At 36.9% G+C, this 22695-nt stretch overlaps 1 protein-coding gene across 1 annotated transcript in view; it reads right to left on the reverse strand.

Annotated features, from left to right (window-relative positions):
- The window catches only part of LOC150101579 (mechanosensitive cation channel TMEM63B-like), a 226952-nt gene that overhangs the window by 166067 nt on the left and 38190 nt on the right, over positions 1-22695 (reverse strand). The window contains exon 2 of the mRNA XM_090400846.1: positions 7723-7856. Coding sequence (XP_090256972.1) covers positions 7723-7856 — 134 coding nt within the window. The remainder of the gene's footprint in view (positions 1-7722; positions 7857-22695) is intronic.

Genomic DNA, 22695 nt, shown 5'->3' on the forward strand with positions numbered 1-22695 from the left:
GAGAGACGGAATGAGAGAGAGATATGGAAGTGCTAGAAGAGGAGAGAATGGAAACGGTAGGAGAGATGGAATGAGAGAGAGGTATAGGAATGCTAGAAGACGAGAGGATGGAAACAGTAGTAGGAAAGACAGAATGAGAGAGGGATATGGAAGTGCTAGAAGAGGAGAGAATGGAAACAGGAGAAGAGAGAGGTATGGGAATGAAAGAAGAGGAGAGAATGGAAACAATAGGAGAGAGGGAATGGTAAGAGGAATAATGTATGGTGACTCAATGATCCGTGGTGTTCAAGATAGGATGCGTAAGGAGTGTTTGCCAGGAGGAACAATAGAAAGGGTGGCTATGGCAATTAAGAGAGGTGAAAGGGTGGATGAGATGATTGTGATGGTAGGAACAAATGACTTGAGTGGCAATGTAAGTCGGGCAGCGAGAGATATGAGATTTTTGCTTGAGACTGTACGGAAGAAGACAGAGAGAGGAAAATAGTGTGCGTATTGATTAGGTATGATAATAATGAGCTGAGCAGAAGAGCGGTGATATTGAATGGCATAATAGCGAGAATGTGTGAAAAGAGAGGACTGGCATATGTGGATGCTTGGAGTGCATTTGAGGAAAGAGAGGAATTGTATACGAGAGACCATTTACATTTGAATGAGGAAGGACGTAGGCATCTGGAGAGATTGCTGTTCTGAAAAAGTCAGTGTGTCCAAGGGAGGATGATAGTAGGAGTGGCCTCTTGTGGGAATGGATACTTGGGAGAAGGGAGACAATGTCAGGTAACACTGAGCCCAGTGGAGTCTAGAAGGGATAATGCTGGGTATAGACACAATGGCATTTATATGCTTTATACTAATGCCAGGAGTATCCGGAATAAGGGAGAGGAACTGGTGGCACAGATAGCATGAGCCTGGCCAAAAATTATTGCGATCACTGAGATGTGGTTGACAGAAGGGGATATAACAACAGGAATAGAAGTCACTGGGTATAGCATTTTTTGGCAGGATAGGAGGGTAAAGTGTGGTGGTGGGGTACTGCTTATGATAAGTGATGACCTATGTCCTCTAACAGTGGAGAATTTGGAACGAAGTGAGACAAATGATTTTGAGAGCGTATGGTGTGAGGTAGAGGTAGACAAGACAGGATATTTAGTGGGGTGTTGCTACAGACCCAGGAGCACAGAGGATGGGGACCAGGAGATGTTTAGACAGTTAAGTTTGGCAAGCGCAATAAGAATGATTGTTATGGGAGATTTTAACTTCAGTAGTATAAATTGGAGAGAGGAAGATGCATGTAGCAATAGGGGAATGGAATTTCTAGAATTCTTGAGGGACAAATGTCTTAGGCAACATGTAACAGAGGGAACAAGAGGTTTAAAAGTTTTGGATTTGGTTATAGCATCAGAAGAGTTGATAATAACTGAGTTGATGTCTCTCCCACCAGTTGGAGAGAGTGACCATATGGTGTTGACTTGGAAAATGAATAGACATGCAGGAGTATCAAAGAGACGGGAACTTATGTGGAATTATAAGGCAGGTGATTATAATAGTCTTAGACGTCAACTTCGGGAAGTTTCATGGAGGCAGGAATTGGAAGGCCGGGATATCACTAGTGCGTGGGAAATTGTGAAAGAATATTTGTTATCAGCAATGGTAAGTTGTATACCACGAGTGAAGAAGAGGACGCAATTTGGAGTAAAGTGAATGACAAACAATATTAAACAGGAATTGCATGTGAAAAAGAGGCTATGGAAGAGATATAAGGAGACAGGTGAAGAGAAGATGCATGAAGAATATAAGACACAGGCCAGAAGAGTGACTAGTATGGTAAGGAAGGCGAAACTGGAATATGAGAGGAGATTGACCCTAAGATCCAAAGAAAATCCTAGGGAATTTTTTAGCTATGTGGCCAGTAGGAGGAGAAATGACTGTGGAAGAATGATATTGTGGGAAAAAAATGGGAATAGAGTGACTGATGCAGAGGACATAGCGGAATTGTTCAATGAACACTTTATTGGAGTATTTCATCCTAGAGGAGTCAGTTTTAATGCTAGAGGGATAGGACTGGTTTGAGGTCTGGAGGTACAGGAGGAGAGTGTGTTTCAGATATTGAGTACTCTGGATGTCAGTAAAGCTGTGGGACTGGATGGTATTTCACCACGAGTTTTGAGAGAATGTGCTACGGAATTGACAGTGCCTTTAACGTGGCTTTTCAATGAAAGTCTGGCTTTGGCAAAGGTGCCCAGGGAATGGAAGGAAGGTAAGATAGTGCCATTGCATAAGGGTGGTAACAGACTGGAAGTGTCTAATTATAGGCCAGTCTGTGTGTCATCAGTAGTTATTAAGATCTTGGAGAAAGTAGTGAGGGACCGTATACAGCATTGGGCAGATAAGGGTAATGTTATCTGTGAGAATCAACATGGATTTGTGAAAGGACGCTCTTGTTTTAGCAATATGCTAGCCTTTTATAATAAAGTTACAAGAACATTAGATGAGGGAACGGCATATACTGCAATTTTCTTAGACTTAGCGAAGGCATTTGACAGGGTGCCACATGATAAGCTGATATTTAAGTTGCAGCACATGGTCTGGATGTCGGATTGGTCAACTGGATTCAGGATTGGCTGTCTGATAGGTATCAGAGAGTTGTGTATGGTGGAGCAGTTTCCAGGAGGCAGAGGGTTACAAGTGGGGTCCCACCGGGCTCAGTACTAGGACCTATATTGTTTAACCTTTATATCAATGACATAGCCAGTGGATTGCAGGGGGATATTCAGTTGTTTGTGGATGATGCGAAGCTGGGAAGGATTATTAGTAATAGTGCAGATGTGGTAGCCCTGCAAGAGGATTTAAATAAGCTAGACAGATGGGCAAATGAGTGGGGAATATCAGTTCAATGCAGCAAACATGTAAGGTCTTGAGGTTTGGGAAACATCGATGGGATGCTGCATACTCTATGGGAGGAGTTATACTGGACTAAGTAGGGGAGACAAGAGATCTGGGGTTGATGATTGATAGAAACCTGAAGTTTAGGGGACATATTGCAAAGGTGGTGAAGGTAACACAGAGGATTGCTGCTATTTTGAGAAGGACACTGACCTGCAGAGATAAGAGGGTTATCATTCCGTTGTATAAGTCTCTGATCAGACCACACTTGGACTATTGTTCTCAGATTTGGTCCCCAGAATTTGAAGGGGATAAATTAACTGTGGAAAGGATACAAAGACGGATGACAAAGATTGTTTCAGGACTGTACAAGGATAGTTATGAGGATCGGCTGAGAGAATGTGGACTGCAGAGTTTGGTGGATAGAAGAAGGAGAGGTGATATGATTGAGACTTTTTTAAACTGTTGAGAGGTGGTTACAGGGTTGACACTGGGGAGTTCTTTTGCTTGGTTGAACAGCGGGAAGGAGTGATGACAAGAGGCCATCCCTGGAAGTTACGAAAGGAAACTGTGAGCAAGAGGGTAAGGAGTGGTTTCTTTGTGTGGAGGGTGGTTGAGCCGTGGAATGCATTGCCTGATGGAGTGGTGGGAGCACTCCATCAGGCAATGAGTTTAAAGATTGGTATGATAGACTTTGTGTTTCTCAGGGGGGACCTCCCCTCGATGAGTCTTGACAGACTTTATGTCTTAGGAAGGACCTCCCTCGATGAGTCTTTTGACTCCTTGGAGGCCTGAATAATAATAATAATAATATTGTGTGTGTGTATGTGTGTGTGTATACTCCAGATGTTGACCTTAATATGAAGGTCAAAACATCAGCAAATTAAAATAATTATTTATAACACGGTTGTAGAGGCCATAATTTGTGTAAAATGGACTTTCTTCATATAAACATTCATGTTTATATAAAGATATATGTAGAAGTTTGGTCTTTTTCCAATGGATCCTATGGTTTGGGTTTTCAATTCCATGTTGTGCGATGCTAGATTTCTGTGGTTTTATAAGACGAATATGGACTTGATGTTCTGAAATGCATGTGCTAATGGATCTACCTGTCTGTTCATAGTAGGACAATTTACAAGAACATGGGAACCGGGGCCGCCGTCAGATTATATCGTGCCCTGAGGCAAAAAATGAAATATCGCCCCTGATGGATTATAAGACAAAAATATAAGAAAATCTCCAATTGCTATTTTGTTTTTATTACAAGAGAAACATTAATGCAAAACGATTACATAATAACATTAATTGAATGTTTCCCTACAGGAATATCACACAATAAAACTGTTTATAAGCACTTCTAAATTTAAATTAAATTTAAATTTAAAGCAATAAGCTATGATCCACATCTATCAATATAGTTGCTAGACTAACCAATCTTTCTTGGGTCATTGATGTTTGCAAATAATACTTAATCAGTGTAAGTTTGAAAAAACTTCTTTCCGCACATGTTACACTAACAGGAATTGTTAGCGATGCAATGGCACCTACTGCAATATGGCTGAATGAGCACCCTTGTTAAGGCGTGCCGTGTGGCAGGCTGCCTCTATGCTATGCCCTGTCAATGGTACTGATGGGGACCTCTCATATAAGCCAGGTAGCATGAGAGGTGAGAGTTTGCCCTTAGAAGAAGATAACCAATTGTAGATCTGGTTGATTAGGTAACAGCCAATTTATATTTCTTCATAATTTTTGAAAGACGTTCGGAGATGCCTTTGACATAAGGTATGGGAATCCTACATGCTTGTTCTTGTCTAGGTTGATGTGTGGGAAAGTGATGATTTTTTGAGTTGTTTTTTGATTGCATCCATTTTGTATGACCGTATTTTTGATTATTTCCAATTCTTGGTTTAAAGATTCTTTGGAGGAGCAGAATCTGTGTGCTCTGGTTATTAATGATTTAATGATGCCAAATTTTTGAGATGGATGATGAGCCGAAGAATTCTGGATGTAGCGACCTGAAAATGTCAGCTTATGATAGACAGAAGTAGAGAGAGAATCATCTTCTTTTCTTTGGATGTGTATATCCAGAAAGGAGATACCCTGTGGAGATTCCTTTTCTAGCATAAATTTGATGTGAGGATAAAGAAGGTTGATTTTATCTAGAAACAAGTGTAGTTCTTGTTCAGAATGACCCCAGACAGCAAAGGCATCATCGACATATCGTAGCCAGATTTTTGGTTTAGGATTAAACATGAAAATTTTTTCTTCAAGATATTCTAAAAAAAGGTTGGCTAAGTTTGGTGACAAGGGAGAGCCCATTGCTGTTCCTTCCTCTTGCTTGTAAATTTTCTCTTTCCAAGTGAAGTATCCAGACATAATAACAAATTTGAATAATTCAACAATATTGGATGGAAATTTTTGAGTTAGCAGGTCTATTATTTCCTTATGGGAAGTATTAGTGAAGAGGAAGACAATGTCAAAACTAATTAGCATGTCAGTTTCCAACAGTTGAATGTCTTTCATTTTTGCATGAAACTCTGTGGAATTTTTAATTGATGAGGCTGAGTAGCCTATGAGAGGATGGAGAAGGTTAGATAAAAACCTTGATCATTTGTAAGTCAAGCTGCTAATAGAATCCACAACGGATCTGAGTGGAACGTTATTCTTGTGAAGTTTAGATAAACCGTATATTCTAGGAGGCCTGGCATAGTATGTCCTGAGTTTTTTTATTGTTTCTTGATCTAAAGGAAGTGGTTTCATCTAGTAACGTCTTTAGTTTCTTGAGCTGTCTTTTAGTAGGATCATAATTAAGTTGGTACTCAAACTTGTTGACTTCCTCAATTTTTTCTCCATTAAGGTACACTTGTTTCTTAGGGTTTTCCCTATCTGTATTTCCATTGAGAACCATAATCTTTGTCTCGCTAAGATTGAGCTGAAGTTCTCTTTTCTTACTGGACCTGGCATGGTGTGTTCTGAGTTTTTTTATTGTTTCTTGATCTAAGGAAGTGGTTTCATCTAATAACTTGTTTAGTTTCTTGAGCTGTCTTTTTGTAGGATCATAATTAAGTTGGGCGTATGTATTTCGATCTTAGAGTAAAAAATTCATTTTTCGGTCATATGAATTGGTATCTAGAACAACAGTGGTATTTCCCTTGTCAACTCAGGTGATGATTATGTTTCTATTATGTTTTAAGGAGGGAAGAGCTTTCAATTCTGAAGCTGGGCTATTCAAGTCCGAAGATTTGGCATCATAGATTGTTTTTGTAATTTTGAAACGTAGTCTGTTGACTTCAATATTGGTTTTTTCCAAAATATCAGATGGTCGATGTTTCTTTCAATTTTGTGTATAAAATCTAAATATGGAATGCATTTAGGTGAAATGGCAAACTTATGACCTCTTGCTAGAACATTTAATTCATCTTCTGTTTGATACATTCTCTGTTTAGTTTTTTTTCCTCCAGACATATTTTAATTCTATAACACGTTACTGCATGCACAGAAGGATTCTATTGTAAGCATGCACCCTAACTGTATGCGATTCCTAGTATTGTTTAAATTAACTGTACTGATGATGTCCTGTGATACTTAAGACGAAATATTTACTTATTAAAAAATCTTACAACTGTGGTTTTGTGTGTATGTTTACTCATGAATGCTCCACAGGTTTCATTATACAACATCCTATGTTGGCCAGTGGATTGGGATGTCAGCTCTACTAAGTGAGGCAAATACCTAGGAAAGAAGGCAGACTCCCATTGCATAAGATGGAAATGAAATAGCAAAATAGCAAAGATTCACCTGTAGCTCTCAACTATTCCAATGGCATTGGAGGAAGAAGCAAGAAGTAAAGAAAAAAGGTAGGGTATGGACCAGTCTACAGATAATATAACAGATATATATTACATGAAGTAAGGCATAGTCCAGCATCAGATAGCTCAGGTTTGCCACTCTTGTACTCACTAAAAGTGAGCCCCCTGAGGACCCTACAAGTTCCAACTAAGATAATTCTAGTACAAGATGACATTGTGAACAGACACCAGTGTAAACTTATTTTCTACTTTTAATGAGATAAAAGTTAAAGAGGAGCAACATAAAAGTCATTAATTCTCACGGAAAGATGAGTATAAAAGAAAGTCAACAGAAAAGCAAACTACAAAAAATTATAATAAAAAATAATTTTCTTATTTTTATTCTTAAAAATGGGTTTAAAATTATTTAAATAAAGAACATATTCAAGGTGAAGTTAAAATAAGCCTTTTTTATTCATTTACTGAACTATCCTAGATAACTGTAACCCAGATACATTAGTGCATGGTAAGTTCCTTGACTGTAAATGGCAAGTAAAACACTAAATAGAAGGATTACTTGGTGCATTTACAGCATTGGCCAATAAATTTCAGCATCCTTAAATATAACATAAGAAAAATATTTCATTTATTTTCTCAGTTAAAAACATAATCCTGCCAGTAGAAATCCATTACTGCTTTTCAATCTGCTGCATTGTAGGAAGAAAAAAAAAGGAAGTGTGAAATCGTATCTAATAGATCCCAACTATATTCAAACCTATGATGTTACTTCCTCATGGTACAATGAGATGAGATGACACATGTTGCACATGAGCAAAAACTTGTGGTGAATTCAACTGTTGGAATTGTGTTTCACACAAACTTCAAATGAATTAAAAAATAAGCAGTGACTGTTGTCTGAGTTTAATGGAGGACTATCATAGTATCTGCAGATTACAGCTTCCTAGGCAATCTCATTAGAGAACCTTACATTATAACCTTCTCTTATAAACTATTATCAAGACAGAGTAGATCAACAAGCACAAGAACTTACATTTCAGCCATTTCAGCAGTACGGAAAGTGATAAAAGCAATACCTAAAGGTTTTTGCAAAGTAGCTCTCTTTTCAACTTCCATGTTTTTAACGATATCTTCTTCTTCTTTGGTAAAAAATTCTAAAGCATCCACCTAAATATTAAAGTCAATGATTTTTATTATTAAAAAATATTCTTTCATTGTAGTTTTCTTTCATCTTTCATTTTTAAGTAAACAAAAAAAAAGATTATATAGTTGAAATATTAATCCCAAGCATAGCAGCAGTCATAAAAGATAAAAGACCACCTTCAGATCAGCATCCATAGATTACCTACCACGTCTACCACGAGTTGCCTTGGTCTTGCACTACCTGTGGGATCAGCTAGTCTTGCATAAATTGCAGGCGCAAACTTGACATTTTGTCTGTTTGCTTACTTGGAAAAAATGGAGTAAAACCAGGTTTAAAAGTGCTTGGTATCTTTAACATAACTATACCCAAGTTAAAAATACTTTCTACATATATATACATATATATATATATACAGTGCATCTAGACCTAGAGAAAGTACTCAAGGACTTTAGTTCTCCATTCATGACTTATTTTTCACAGTATTAACAACACCACACACACCTTTATGACAAAGATGTTTTATTAACGCTTATATTTCGCTGATTTTCAACTCAGCATCATCAGAGCACTTGTATACGCGACAGTGAGCGAGTGAAACAATATAATTGCAAAAGACAAAAGATATTTTTGGCACCCTCTAACAAAAAAAAAAAAGAAAAAAAAAACAGCTATCCAGGAGTTTTTCTTAGGATAACCGTCTCCCAATTTTTGGCAAATTAATGCAACCATATTTGTTAAGGTTGGGAGAATTCTTCAAAGCCATTGCTGACTCAAAAAAATAATCTTTCAGATCTATAATGACTCCTAAATAGCACAATCGTTTTCTTCCATCTAATCCTGTGTGAAGGAGTGTCTAAAGTGTGGTCTGCCAGTCCCGACTTGCCATAGTAATAGTAGCGAATGTATCTTTCATTTCAATTTATTTCATTTTTCAAACCTCATGTCAAGCTGGCAACTCTGATCCGCTCACCTAAGGATAAACTTCACCCTTTAGCACACCCAGGAGTGTATGAAGTTCCTTGTGACTGTGACTTGGCCTACTGGTATATGGCAAACAGGAAGATCAGTGAACATCCACCTGGAAGAACATGAAAGATACATTCGCTACTATTACTATGGCAAGTAAAAACATTCGCTACTATCGGGACTGGCAGACCACGCTTTGGACACTCCTTCACACAGGATTAGATGGAGGAAAACGAATATGCTATTTAGGGGTCATTATAGATCTGAAAGATTCTTTTTTTGAGTCAGCAATGGCTTTGAAGAATTCTCCCAACCTTAACAAATATGGTTGCATTAATTTGCCAAAAATTTGGGAGACGGTTATCCTAAAAAAAACTCCTGGATAGCTGCTTTTTTTTTTTTTTTTTTTTCGTTAGAGGGAGCCAAAAATAGGACTTTAGATCTTTTGTCTTTTGCAATTATACTGTTTCACTCACTCACTGTTGCGTATACAAGTGTGTTGTGCTCTGATGATGCCGAGTTGAAAATCAGCGAAATATAAGCGTTAATAAAACATTTTTGTGATAAAAGTGTGTGTGGTGTTGTTAATACCATGAAAAATAAGTCATGAATAACCATCAACACCTAAGCTTATCTGTTAGATCTGTTAGATGGACTTTAGTTCTCTCTTCTTTTATCCTTATAATTTGGTTTCCACTAGACACTTGATTGTAGCATCTTGTGTTTTATGACAAATGCTTTTGTGTTCCAAAGATGCTGACTTGAATCAAAAGAAATATCAGAAGTTTAACGAATTGTACAGTTCATTTTGTTTTTATATGGCATAACACGTTTAAAAGAGAAATACGAATAACAGCCATCACATGTGAGCCCCACTACACGACATAAATAGGCTGCTGTAAACAAATTTGATCACCCAGTTTTCGTTGTAATAAGGAAACTCAGAGATGAGCATTTTATTTATATTTTTAAATGTAATTTCCATCCACAAACGGTACAAAATACTACAAAAAACATGGAACTGTTTCATGCCACTTCAGACCTCCATTAAGCAGAGTGGTGGTTTCACGCTAGGCAAAGAAATTCATCTCCAACCTAAAGACAATTGCACATGCCCATGCCCACAGCAGGATTCAAACTGAAAGCCCAGTGGTTGGAGAATAGGTACATAAATCACTTGGCCAAATTCTTCTAATTTAATAGATTTTCACTAATTGCATTTTTATTTCATACAAATTTATTCAGCTGACTACCATCATATCAGGACTGCTTATCTTGTTGTTTATTTCCACATTTTATTTATTTTTTTATGTGACTGCCCCATAAAAGGTTGCAAACCTTTAGTACATTAGTCCCATGTATCCAGTTAATGAATTTTTTCCTATTTTTCTTAACTTTATATAATTTATTATTATTATTTATTATTTACATAATCCAAAAATCCTGCTCTAGAGAACAAACATGGAACTTTTTCAAACCACTGCAGATCTTTAATAACCAGGGTAGTGGTCTCACACTCAGTGAAGAAGTTCATATATAAGCAAAAAACAATCACAGACATCCTTAACTTATAGCAATATCTGGAGCCACAGCCTGTTGGTTGGAGAGTATGTATATTAACCACTCAGCCCAACCAAACTGGTCCAATTTGCTGTTATGCATCACCACAATAGCAAAGACATGCAATTATGAACTGCTAAAAATTCCAGATGTAGCCTAATAGTGGAACATGCTACCTTTTACCTGAATATCCCATAGAATGAGATAATAAAATTTCCTCACGGTAAGCTACATTTATTAGCATTACCTGCTTTTAGATACAAGCTACAGAAAGCTCAAACTTGTGGGGCTGCTTTTGACATTTACATGGCATTGATGAAGGAGAGTGGTCTAGCAGAGAAGCCTGATCAGCAAAGCTCCTTTTTAATTTGCCTTTAATCCTCTATTGGGTCATAAGTTTTTCTTCTGGCCATTTGCTATATGTCATGGTAAATGACTTTTCTTTTCCTAGCATAAATGAATCACATCCTCAACATTCAAAAAACCTGGTGTCCTTTTAAATTTGAGAAATTACTTTCAGCCTTCCACCAACAAACACTGCAGAAATATCAAATTTGCCCAACTTTACTATTCTCAAATTTGGGATGATCTCCTAAAAAGAATCCCAAAAAATTCTTGATCCTGTACAGAAAAGGAGAGTTTAATTAATTTATGAATCTTTTTTTCACAGACTCACTCACTTCAATCACTCTCTCAAATATGATGTGTTTTTTCAATTCCACAGGCATTTTTCTACTATGTTAGCAGCCATTATTCATCCACAATTAGTCCACTCTGTTCTCAGGAACATCCATCTGTTTTCATCTGATAGCTATAAAATGCAGTTATTTTAAAAGAATGCAAATAAATCTATCTCTCTTAACTTTTGCTTACATGACACATTACTCTGTTACAGATTCTGTGATGATCTCTAGTGAGTGAGATTGATATGTGTGTGTGTGTGTCTGTACGGTAAACTGGATTTAAAAATATATGTATTTAAAAAATACTAATTATTTTGTGACACATTACATATACGTTGCAATGCACAAAGCAAAACAAAGTCATTGTTTTTCTTTCATCTCACATATAATTTTTTATTATTATTAACATCTGACGTCCATGGAGTCAGAAACTCATGGGAGGTACAAACTATTGCCCACAATGCTCATCCAACCGTGCCTAAAAATGATTCAATGAGTCTACATTCACAACACACTCAGGCAATGAATTCCACTCACCAATCACTCTCAATGCAAAGAACCTTCTCATCACTCCTCTGCTCACACCCTCTTTATACAGTTTTCAAATATGGCCTCTTGTTCTACTGTCCCCCCCCCCCCCTCTCATTCTAAGAAAAATCTCTTCCATGTCAACCTGATAACAACCCCTGACTAGCTTATACAAGGGTGGTCTGAAAGGTTCTTGGCCTAACAATGAAAAAACGAATTTATAATTTCAAAATTATTTCTATTTTTCAACATAATCTCCCTTAAGACTAATACTTTAATGCCAGCAACACTTCTGCACCATTATCCTGTCCATATAGTGGTTCTCAGTAGGATTTGCAATATACACTTCTACAGCTGCAATCACCTCTTGATTTGAAGAAAAAAGGTGACCAGCGAGGAAGAATTTTAGTTTTGGGAAGAGATAGAAGTCAGAGGGGAATCAAATCTGGGGAATAGAGTGGATGTTTCAACAATTTATAGTACAGATCCCTTAATTTTCCCATTGCCAAAACACTTTTGAGGGCAAGTGCATTTTCCTGATGAAAGATGATTTTTTTCTTCTGCAAACCGGGTCTTTTCTCACGAATTTTTTCGTCTAGTCTGTTTAAAAGATCGGAATAATATTCTCCAGTTATTGTTTTACCCTTTCCAAGATAATTAATAAACAAAATGCCTTTAGCATCCCAAAACACCAATGTCATGACCTTTCCTGCTGATGGAACCAACTTTGTCTTCTTTGGTGCTGAACAACTGGTTTCTGTCCACTGTTTTGACTGCTGTTTGGATTCTGGTGTGTAATGGTGAATCCAAATCTCATCCTAGTAATAAATCAATGAACAAAATTAGTTTTATTCTTGTTAAAATGCTCCAAGCACTGTTCAAAGATTTTCATGCGAGTGCATTTTTGATCCGCTGTGAGCAAGCGTGGCACCCATCTTGCCCAAAGATTTTTCATATTCAAATCTTCATGCAAAATATATCCTACAAGTTCTTTTGAAATGCCTATAGACTGGTGTTGCTACACTTTTTGGATGTCTTTCTGGTGTTGCTGGTGTTGCTTTTACTGGTGTTGCTACACTTTTTGGATGTCTTTCGCGTGGATCATCTTCAAGGCTGGTACAGCCACATTTAACCTCAGCAGCCCATTTCTTAATTATTGAAAATGAAGGAGAAGAATGCCCATAAACTTTTATGAACTTCGAATGAATGTCTTTTGGAGTTAGCCTTCTTTTACAAAAAACTTTATAACACGATAATCAATTTTTAGCACGATAATCAATTTTCTCCATTTCAAGGGATACAGACCACATTTGCTTCAGACAGCTGTATAAAACAAACTACTTGATAGAATGACTTGCAATTTCACATGGATGCTTATGACAGATGCACCAACTTAGTAAAAAAAAAATCTTGCCGATAGTTTCCATCTATGCTCGAGACAGAGAACTTTTCAGACCATCCTCGAATATCTCAATCATATCCTCCCCACCCATCCCCTGATTCAAAAGGCTTTGCAATTTACATTCTCAAACTTGGTTGGCCTATTTGGTCAACCTTTACCACGAGTTGCCTCAGTCCTGAAGACCTCAAGGGCTCACTTTAGTGAGTACGGGCATGGCAAACCCGAGGGACCTGATGCTGGACCATGCCTTACTTCATGTAATATACATCTGTCATATTATCTGTAGACTGGTCCCTCCCCTTTTTTCTTTCGTTCTTTCTTTTCTTCTTGCTCCTTCCCCTAATGCTATTAGAGTACTTGAGGGCTAGGGGTGAGTCTTTCCTATTTTGCTATTTCATCTTATGTGGAAAGGGCCTCTGTAACCCTACCACTTTCTTCTTGCAGTTAATTCACTCCAAAATGCTAATATGGTTGTGTCTTATGCTGCATCTCATGCCGCATCAGCTGTCGTGCAGAATAATCAGAGCCACGTTCAGGGCCTTAGGCAGACGGTCCTGTTCGAGAAGTATATTAGTCTCCATCAAAAGTCAGTGATACTGTGAATGAGCAACACAGAAACTATAAGATTAAACTTAGAAGGGAATTTTACATAGGCACATGGAATGTCCAGGGTCTACAGATTGGTACTCTTGAGATTGTCTGTAAAGAGATGGATAGGTATAAAATTGACATCCTGGGAATTACAGAGACCAGACGGAATGAAGAAGATCACTTCAAAAGATAGGATGGTTAGCTAGTTATTTACTCAGGTGGTAACTCAAAACATCATGGGGTAGCTGTGATACTGAAGACAGCTCAGGTAAAAAGCCTTCTTGGTAATAATCCCATTAATGATAGGATACTCTCTATTAGAGTTAAGGCTCACCCTACCAATGTATCAACTGTAATAGTTTATGCACCCCCATATGGGTAGGCCTGAAGAAGAGCGTGAGGAATTCTATGAAAACTTACAAACTGTTTTGGACTGCCCGCCAAGGAAAGACATACTGTACATCTTAGGGGACTTAAATGCAAAAGTGGAAAAGAGTATGAGATTCAGGCCAGAGTGTGGCATGTTTGGTCTGGGTGAATGTCCATGCTAACAGATTAGCTATTACCAATACCTGCTTCCAGAAACATCCACCTATACTTGGACATCTAACATTGATAGGTCAAGGCACCAGATTGATCACATCCTGGCTCTCCAGCAGTGGAAGACAAGCATCTCTGATGTGCATACTTGTCCGGAGAATATTGTGGTACAGACCATCAGCTAGTAAGAGCCAAAGTAAGACTAAGACTCCAAAAACTTCCAGGTCAAGCACATCCCACTAGATTGGATGTTAGAGTAATTCCTAGTGGATTCACAGAAGAAACATCAACTCGGTTAGATGATTTTTGGAGACCAATGAGGAGAACTCACCAGAAATGCTTTGGGAAGGAGTCAAGGTGATAATACAGGATACAGCGAAGTATCTCAGCCCAATAAGAAGACCAAGAGACCCATGGATATCAGACTCAACATGGGAACTAATCAAAAGAAGGTGTTTGGAAAAAACAAAGAGACACAGGACTGAAGAATACAAGAGATTACATAAAGAAGTCAGAAGAGCCATCAAGCAGGACAAGGAAAAGTTCTATATTAACAAATGTGAAGAAATAGAGTTCCAGATGAGAAGGCTCAATTATAAAAGGATGTTTTATTTAGTTCGTGACTTCAGGCACAAGTTTAAGCTTAAACTGAATGTCATCAAAGACAGGAATGGATCATTACTAACAGAAGAGTTGGAAATCAAATACAGAGATGGAAAGAATATTGTGAGGAATGGTACAGCAGAGTGGATAAAGAAAATGTGGAGCCCTCCCAGAGGAAAATTTTGATTTGGAACTTCCTCCACTTAGGCATGAAGTTGAGAGTTAATTAAGGCTAAAGGGGATGGAGGGATAAGAGTGTTTCAGAGATTGATTACAAGGATGTGGGAGACAGGATCATGGCCTAGAGACTGGAAGAAGTCAGTTTTCATACCACTACATAAGAAAGGTGATATGAAGGGGTGCAAGAATTATAGAACTATTAGTTTGATATCTCATGCAAGCAAAATTTTATTGACGATCATGCTAAATAGGATTGAGGCCAAAGTAGAGGCACAGATGCCTGAGGAACAAGCAGGTTTCAGGAAAGGTAAGGGCACCATAGATCAGATCCTTTGCCTTAGACAGATCATAGAAAAATATAAAGAATTCAGACTCCCTCTGGTGATGTGTTTCTTAGACAACTCTAAAGCTTTTGACTGTGTTGAGCATATGAAACTGTGGGAAGTAATGAAAAGAAGGGGTTTTCTTCAACACACTACCAGGTTGATAGCCAACTTTTATAAGGAGCAAGAAGCCATGGTAACAACAGGTGTTGGATTGACTGACTGGCTTCAAGTTGGAAAATGAGTTAGGCAAGGATGTTTACTTTCTCCTCACTTGTTTAGTATATACATGGAGGACATCATGCATGAAGCATTCGATGAGATCAGGACAGGAATTAGGATAGGAGGTAGATTGATCAGTAATCTGAGGTATGCTGATGATAGTACTCCTTTGTAATGACATGGAAGAACTAGGACTAATTCTTGACAAAGTTAACAAGATCAGTAATAACAGAGAACTTCAATTCAATCCTAGCAAGACAGAGATTATGGTTCTCAAAAGAAATACAAACCGAGAAGATCTTGAGAAACAAGTGTACCTTAATGGAGAAAGAATTGAGGAAGTCAGCAAGTTTAAGTACCTGGGATCCATTATTAATGTGAAGAATTGCTGTTCAGAAGACATCAGAAAAAGGTTAGGAATGGCTAAAACAACAGTCAGAGATCTGTCTAAAATCTGGAAGGATGGATCTATCTCCATGGGAACAAAGTTGAGGATTTTGGATGCAGTTGTTTTTCCAACAGTGACTTATGGATGTGAGACTTGGAACCTAAAGAAGTCAGATAAGAAACAGATATCTGCTTTTGAGATGTGGTGTTACAGAAGCTGTTGAAGATATTATATACTGAAAGGCGTACCAATGAATGGGTGTTAGAAAAGATCAGTAAAACTTTAAGGCTCCTTAAGGATATTTATAGAAGAAAGTTAAAATATTTTGGACACATAGAAAGAATGGAAGGTGGACTTCTCAGAACAGTAATAGAAGGTAAAGTTCCTGGAAAACGAGGCAGGGATAGACCATTAATGATGCCGTATGGTCGCTCTGATGCTCGGAGCGACCATACCGCATCTGTAGATGCCCAGTGAACATAGTAGTAGTAACCAAGTGGAAAAAAAATTTCCAACATCTTTCTCTAAATCCAGAGTAATTTAATAATAAGGTGAGACACCTTTTGGTAACTCGCATAGGTAAATATGACTTCTGCATTGCTTCCACCCTGGTATCACCACCTCTGGGTCTGGCTCCCACTGATGAGACCTCAATAAAGGTCGAAACCGGTATTGGTAGTGGACCTTCCCTTAATGCATATTATTATACATGTCAGCAAGGAGATGTGTTTTGCATTATGGGAGATACTAAGACAAGTAGTGATGAAAGCTTGGTCCACCTTTACCACGAGTTGTCTCAGTCCTGAAGATACTTCAGGCACAAACTTTGTTTGCTTACACTTGGATAAAGGATTAAACTAAATTTATTATATTCTAACCAAGTGGGAAAAAAAATTTCCAACATCTTTCTCTAAATCCAGAGTAATTTAATAATAAGGTGAGACACCTTTTGGTAACTCGTATAGGTAAATATGTCTTCTCCATTGCTTCCACCTTGGTATCACCACCTCTGGGTCTAGCTCCCACTGACGAGACCTCAATAAAGGTCGAAACCGATCTGGGTAGTGGCCTTTCCCTTAATGCATAGCATTATACATGTCTGCAAGGAGATGTGCTTTGCATTATGGGAGATACTAAGACAAGTAGTGATGAGAGTTTGGTCCACCTCTACCACGAGTTTCCTCAGTCCTGAAGATACTTCAGGAGGAACTTTGCTTACACTTGGATAAAGGATTAAACTAAATTTATTATTATTCTCTCAAACTGTCCTCATACTCCACATTCCATAGAACACTCACAACCTTTGTGAATCTTCTCTGGACTCTTTCTGACATATCCTCATCACCATGAAAAGCCAATGTACAGATCTGAGCACAATAATACATATGAGGCCTGATCAAGGTTAAATATAATGGCATCATAACCTCTTTATTTCTGGATGTCAGGGTCCTCTGTATCATTGCAATTATCTAATGCCTTCACAGCTTGTGCAATGTAGTCTCTGAATTTCAGGACGTAGTCCTCCACCACTCCCAGATCTCTCATTTCCTCAACCACCTTTAAAGTTTCCCAACCAAGTATATATATATTTTGCATCCCATCATTTACTTGCCAAATTTCAAAACCATACACTTTGCATCATTGAACTGATAGTTCCACTTACTGCTGTTGGATTCTGAATGAAGAGAAATGAAGATTGTTAATACATCATTCAGAGTCCAACATAATCTACCATTCCCTGAGCAAAAACTTTTTTTAAATTAATGCTCTCATGTTCATAATATGCTATTTATGTAAACACTTCCAAGTAATGTTAATCAATATTTATTTATTTATAAATCTTTGAGATAAATTACAGTTATAAAAAGGACTCTGTATAAAAATGTCATTCATTTTGTTTAATTTAATTCTGTGAGATTTGTTATAAGAAGCTGTGTGTATATAAATTTAAATGTATATTATATGAATTGTAATATTGGAACGTACATCCTAGTTTCGAATCTGCCATTTTGTTGTAACGTACTCTTATTAATAAAATCAATTAATTGCTAATTGATCACTAATCCAAATATAGGGAAATTTATATTTATACTGCGCCACCCTATATTAGATCAGTCTATATAAAATAGTAGAATCAATTTTCAATTAAATTAGCAGTCTCCTTACTCATTCAGGCCGAATTTAATATTTTTCAATTGAGGCTCCCGCAAGATTCGAATTATTTATGAACGGTGCAATAAAAAAGAATCAGGCAAGCACATTATTGAAATTAACAAAACAAAACATTTAATATAAGGTTATATGACAAATATATAAATTCCACTTCTAAAATAAGACATTACAATTAGGTTAGTACATCAGGTCAAATCATTCACATCAATTCAGTTTTCAAAATCTTCACATACAAGTTTCACAGTTTCCTCAATTACAAGATTCCTTACTCAGATTAATACAACAGAGTTTCTTATTTAATTAGTTGCTCATATTTCTCAGTTATACTCCACACTTAACTCTCAGCAGGCACTTATCATATCATATCGCGGCAGATATTATTTCAAGGCAAATTATTCTCAACTTCTAACTTCGGCGTTATGCCACAGTAAATGTTAGAATAAGCGAAATGGAACTATCACTCAAATCTTCATACACAGAAACAAATAAAACATGACTGTCCTTACCGGAATTAATCTTCAGCACGTCAGATTTAATGTGAGCACATCTTCAAATTATATTTATTACACCTATGGAACACATTTAAAAAGAATTCTTCAAGGTCATAATTAGATTATTATTTGTCACGCTTCACAATTCTCGACGGTAACTATGGGGCAGATTGATATCCTTGTTTACTACTTCACAACAAATTAAGCTCCGTACAATTCTTCCTAAAAGCAATATAGAAATGAGTAGTAATTCTAAGCTAACCGGATTTGTTCTGATTCCTTCATTAACCTTCCAGTCCTTTAATTATCCAATACGGGACCAAATTCCATTAATGCCACAGCTGACTTTGCTTTCAGCTATCTATAAATTTTCACTTCGTCTCTGCACACTTCTAAATACTACTCTCTTGAATTCCTGCCCTTCAGTCCTTTTTATTTACTTTCACCCCCTTGCTTATATCCTTCCTTCTTCCCGCTTCAAAACTCTCTTCTCTTTACTCTTATATTACCACTCATATATTTTTCTTCTCTCCTCGTTATCGAAGCTCACGGTCTACCCACGCGCGTTCCATTTTATTTCTCTCTCCATGGCAACGAACAAAGCGTAAACATTCGCGTTAATGTTACATAAGGCTATACTTTTACATTGAGTAATGAAAAATATTACAGTTACTTAATTTTCTCTTTCATTTCATTTACAATTAATAATAATAAAATATATGTCACAGTATATATATAAGGTACATTAAATTATATACATATAATTTCTCATAATATTATTGAAGGAATAAAGTAAATAAGATAAATGATATTTATCACTGGGTCTTTCCAATAGTAAAATATACATTAAAATTATTTGATCAAATAATAGCTGATGAAATTCAAGAATAATACATGAAAAATAATTCTTAAGCAAGGGATTAACAAATAATTTTTAAACAAGTCATACTTAATATATGATAGGTTATGTTAAATGTGAATGAAGAACAAAATATACATAATAATTTCATTCACAGTTTAACAGTAATATATCTTTTTTATTTCTGTAAATAAGAGGATTTTATGTAATTCTACTGATTGAATTTGATTGGCTGCTGAAGGAGAAATGGAGTTTATTTTAGTTAGCTCGTGCAGAGAACGTGAGCTACTGTGTATAAACAAAGAAGCCAGTGGGTATAAGCTGAACTGGTTAGAACTGGATTTTGGCAGGAAGAAAGAACGTAGTTGATTTGAAAAACGAAAGTAAGTAAAAGAAGCATCGAGGAGAGCAAGGAGTGAAGTAACTGGTGGCAGTAAGGGGATTTGGAAATGCCGTAAATCGATTAAGAAAGGACCGGGAATTAATAGCCAATTTGAAATATTTCTACAGAATTCTAATATTACGACGAATTCCAAATGTTTGGAGGAAGAATAGTGCAAAGCTAAATTTAATGCACAGAAGAAAATAAGGAATTAGTAGATTACTTAAAATGAGTGCGTCAAGACTTGTATAACTCTGTGTCTATAAATTCAGTTATTATAGTGAAGATTTCTTTTGAATAGTGTTACTTCAAAGTAAGAGTTAACTACAGTTTTAAGTGTGCCTATAGTGAATCCAATGTGTAAAAGGTGTAACCTGGTAAGAGCAGTCCTTTTTATATTTCAGCATGAAGAAATAAAAGTTAGCTCCGTCTGATATATCTTAACATTAACTGTGGCGTTCTACTAAAAATAGCCGAAGTATGGAGTTTTTAAGTGTTTATCCCTTGAAATGATAACTGCCTCATAATTAAATTGTGTTTGTTGACTAAGAGTGAATTAGAGAATTCTACTTTAAGAATAATCACTGTAAAATTCTGAAACATTGAACTGTGTGAACCATTTTCAATTATTCGGAAGAATATAGAATTAACAGCTGAATGTTTGATGCCTAATGTATTATGTTTGTTATGAGTTATGAGTATTTGGAACTAAGTTGATGTATAAAAGAATTGAATTATCTCAATTAATAGAGGCAAGTTGTGATAATAGTATTTAAGCATTGAAGAATAAGATCTGTAAATTATAACTATAATCTTTAAACCAAACCGAGCAGCTACTAGTGTCTCAGAGATATTTTGAATAATGTTCAATTAGATTATCTTGCTTAGAAAATTATGTTTAAATGTACATGTTTTATAACCCTGTATTAAATGTTTATTTTATTAAATTCAATTTGTTGTTTTCCTGATTTTTCTTCGTTGCACCGTTCATAAAATTTATTTGAACCTTGCGGAAGCCTTATATGAAATTAGTAACCTCGAGCTGTAAAAGAAGATTATATAAATGTAGTTGAAGGTTGATTCCTCTATTTCACTTAGCCTAATCTGAATATAGGTGGCGCAGTATAATAAAATTTCTCTATATTTGGATCAGTAATCAACCAAACATTAGAAGAAAAAAAAAAACGGTTAATTTAAATAAGAAAAATGTTCCAACAAAATGGAGGATTCAAAGCCAGGATGTACGATCCAACACTACCCATTCATGCAATCTATTCAAGTACTTCTGCAAGTCCATAACAATTGCTTGACTCTGCATTACTCTCTCCAATTTTGCATCATCTATAATCAGCTGCATATCACTGTTTAATCCATCCCAATATCGTTAATATACAAATAAACAACAATGGTCCCAAAACTGATCCTTGTGGTACACCACTTGTGTCCTTCCTAGTGTCCAATCCCATCTGTTTCATTTCATTTAACAGTTTGTCGTGTGGGAGCTTATCAAACGCTTTTGCAAAATCCAAGTACACCACTGTATATGCATCTTCCTTGTCCAAGGTATTTGTCATCTTGTACTGTATAGTACATAAGTAAGTTAGTAAAACATGATTTCCCCTTAACAAACAAATTGGGTTGAAAACAGCAGGATTTTTTGTGGTTATCAGCATACTGCTATTTTCAATGGAATTCTGTATCCTGCTTCTCAACAATGTCTCTAGAACATAGGTTCCCAAAATGGGTGGTACTTCCCCCCCCCCCCCTAGTGGGCACTGAAGCCTTCTACGGGGGAGCTACAGTGGGATCAGAAGCATTTGGGGGGGGGGGGTTCAGGAGGTCTAGGGGATCGGCGGCTCTTTACAGAAGAAATTAATAATATTTGGAATGAAAAAATGTTAAAAAATCAGGAAAGAGAAAAAGAGCGATTTGAAAACCGTAATGGATGTTAAAAGGGACGAAAGTGAGGCGAGAGGGCGGAAAGAAACGAAATTCAGAAAATGAATGAAAGTAGAAATGGCGTGATGCAGAAATCGTAAGTGAAAAAAATCGAAAGAATAAATTATAGCGAAGAAAGATTGAATGATGGCAAAAGTTGGACGCATGTTGGACTGAAAGTACTGAAACAAAGAAAGATGAATCAGAGTAAAAGTGAGAAGAATGATAGCGAAAGTCGGATGCATGTTAGTCCGAAAGTACAGAAACAAAGATGGATGAATAAGAGGGAAAGTGAGAAGAGGGGTCGAGAGTTAGAAAGATTTAATGATAGAGAGAATGTGTCGCGAGATTCGGAAAGCAAATTGGATTGGATGAAGCAAGAAATGAAATGGATGCGGAATGAAATTAAGAGAATTCAGGTCAAAACTATTAAAATAAATCATGATAGCATGAAAGAGTTAATGAAAGATGAGCGAGTGGCATTGTATGGCGACTCCATTATTAAAGGTGTGCTAGAGGATAAAATGCACAAGGTATGTTTTCCAGGCGGTAAAATGAGTAGAGTGATTGAGGCATTGGATATGTGGCTGGAGCGAGCAAAAGAGTTAATTGCATTAATTGGTACAAATGATTTGAGAGAGAACAAAGAGCATGTCAGAATGAATGTCAGGAGGCTGCTTGGAAAGATAAAAGAGAATAGTGTGACAGGAAGGGTAGTCAGTGTGTTGCCTAGGTATGATTGTGGTGAAATGAGGTGGAGAGCAAGGATTATGAATGATATTCTGGCTGAAATGTGTGAGGAGATGGGAGTACAGTTTGTTAATGTGTGGAATGAGTTTGAGGGATGAAGTGAGCTGTATGGGAGCGATGGGCAGCATTTGAGTGGTTATGGTGTGAGTCACTTGGAGAGATTGCTGCTGGAAGGTAGAGAAGTGAATAGAGAGAATGAATCAGATCAAGAGGGGGGGGGAGAGTGATGTGGAAGAGCAAGAGAGTAAGACAGGAGAGATTGAAGAAGTGGAAATGAATGGGAA

Source organism: Typopeltis vanoorti, chromosome 11, assembly GCF_054136105.1.
Source record: "Typopeltis vanoorti isolate ZY-2024b chromosome 11, IOZ_Tvanoo_1.0, whole genome shotgun sequence".
In the NCBI taxonomy this organism is placed as follows: Eukaryota; Metazoa; Arthropoda; class Arachnida; order Uropygi; family Thelyphonidae; genus Typopeltis; species Typopeltis vanoorti.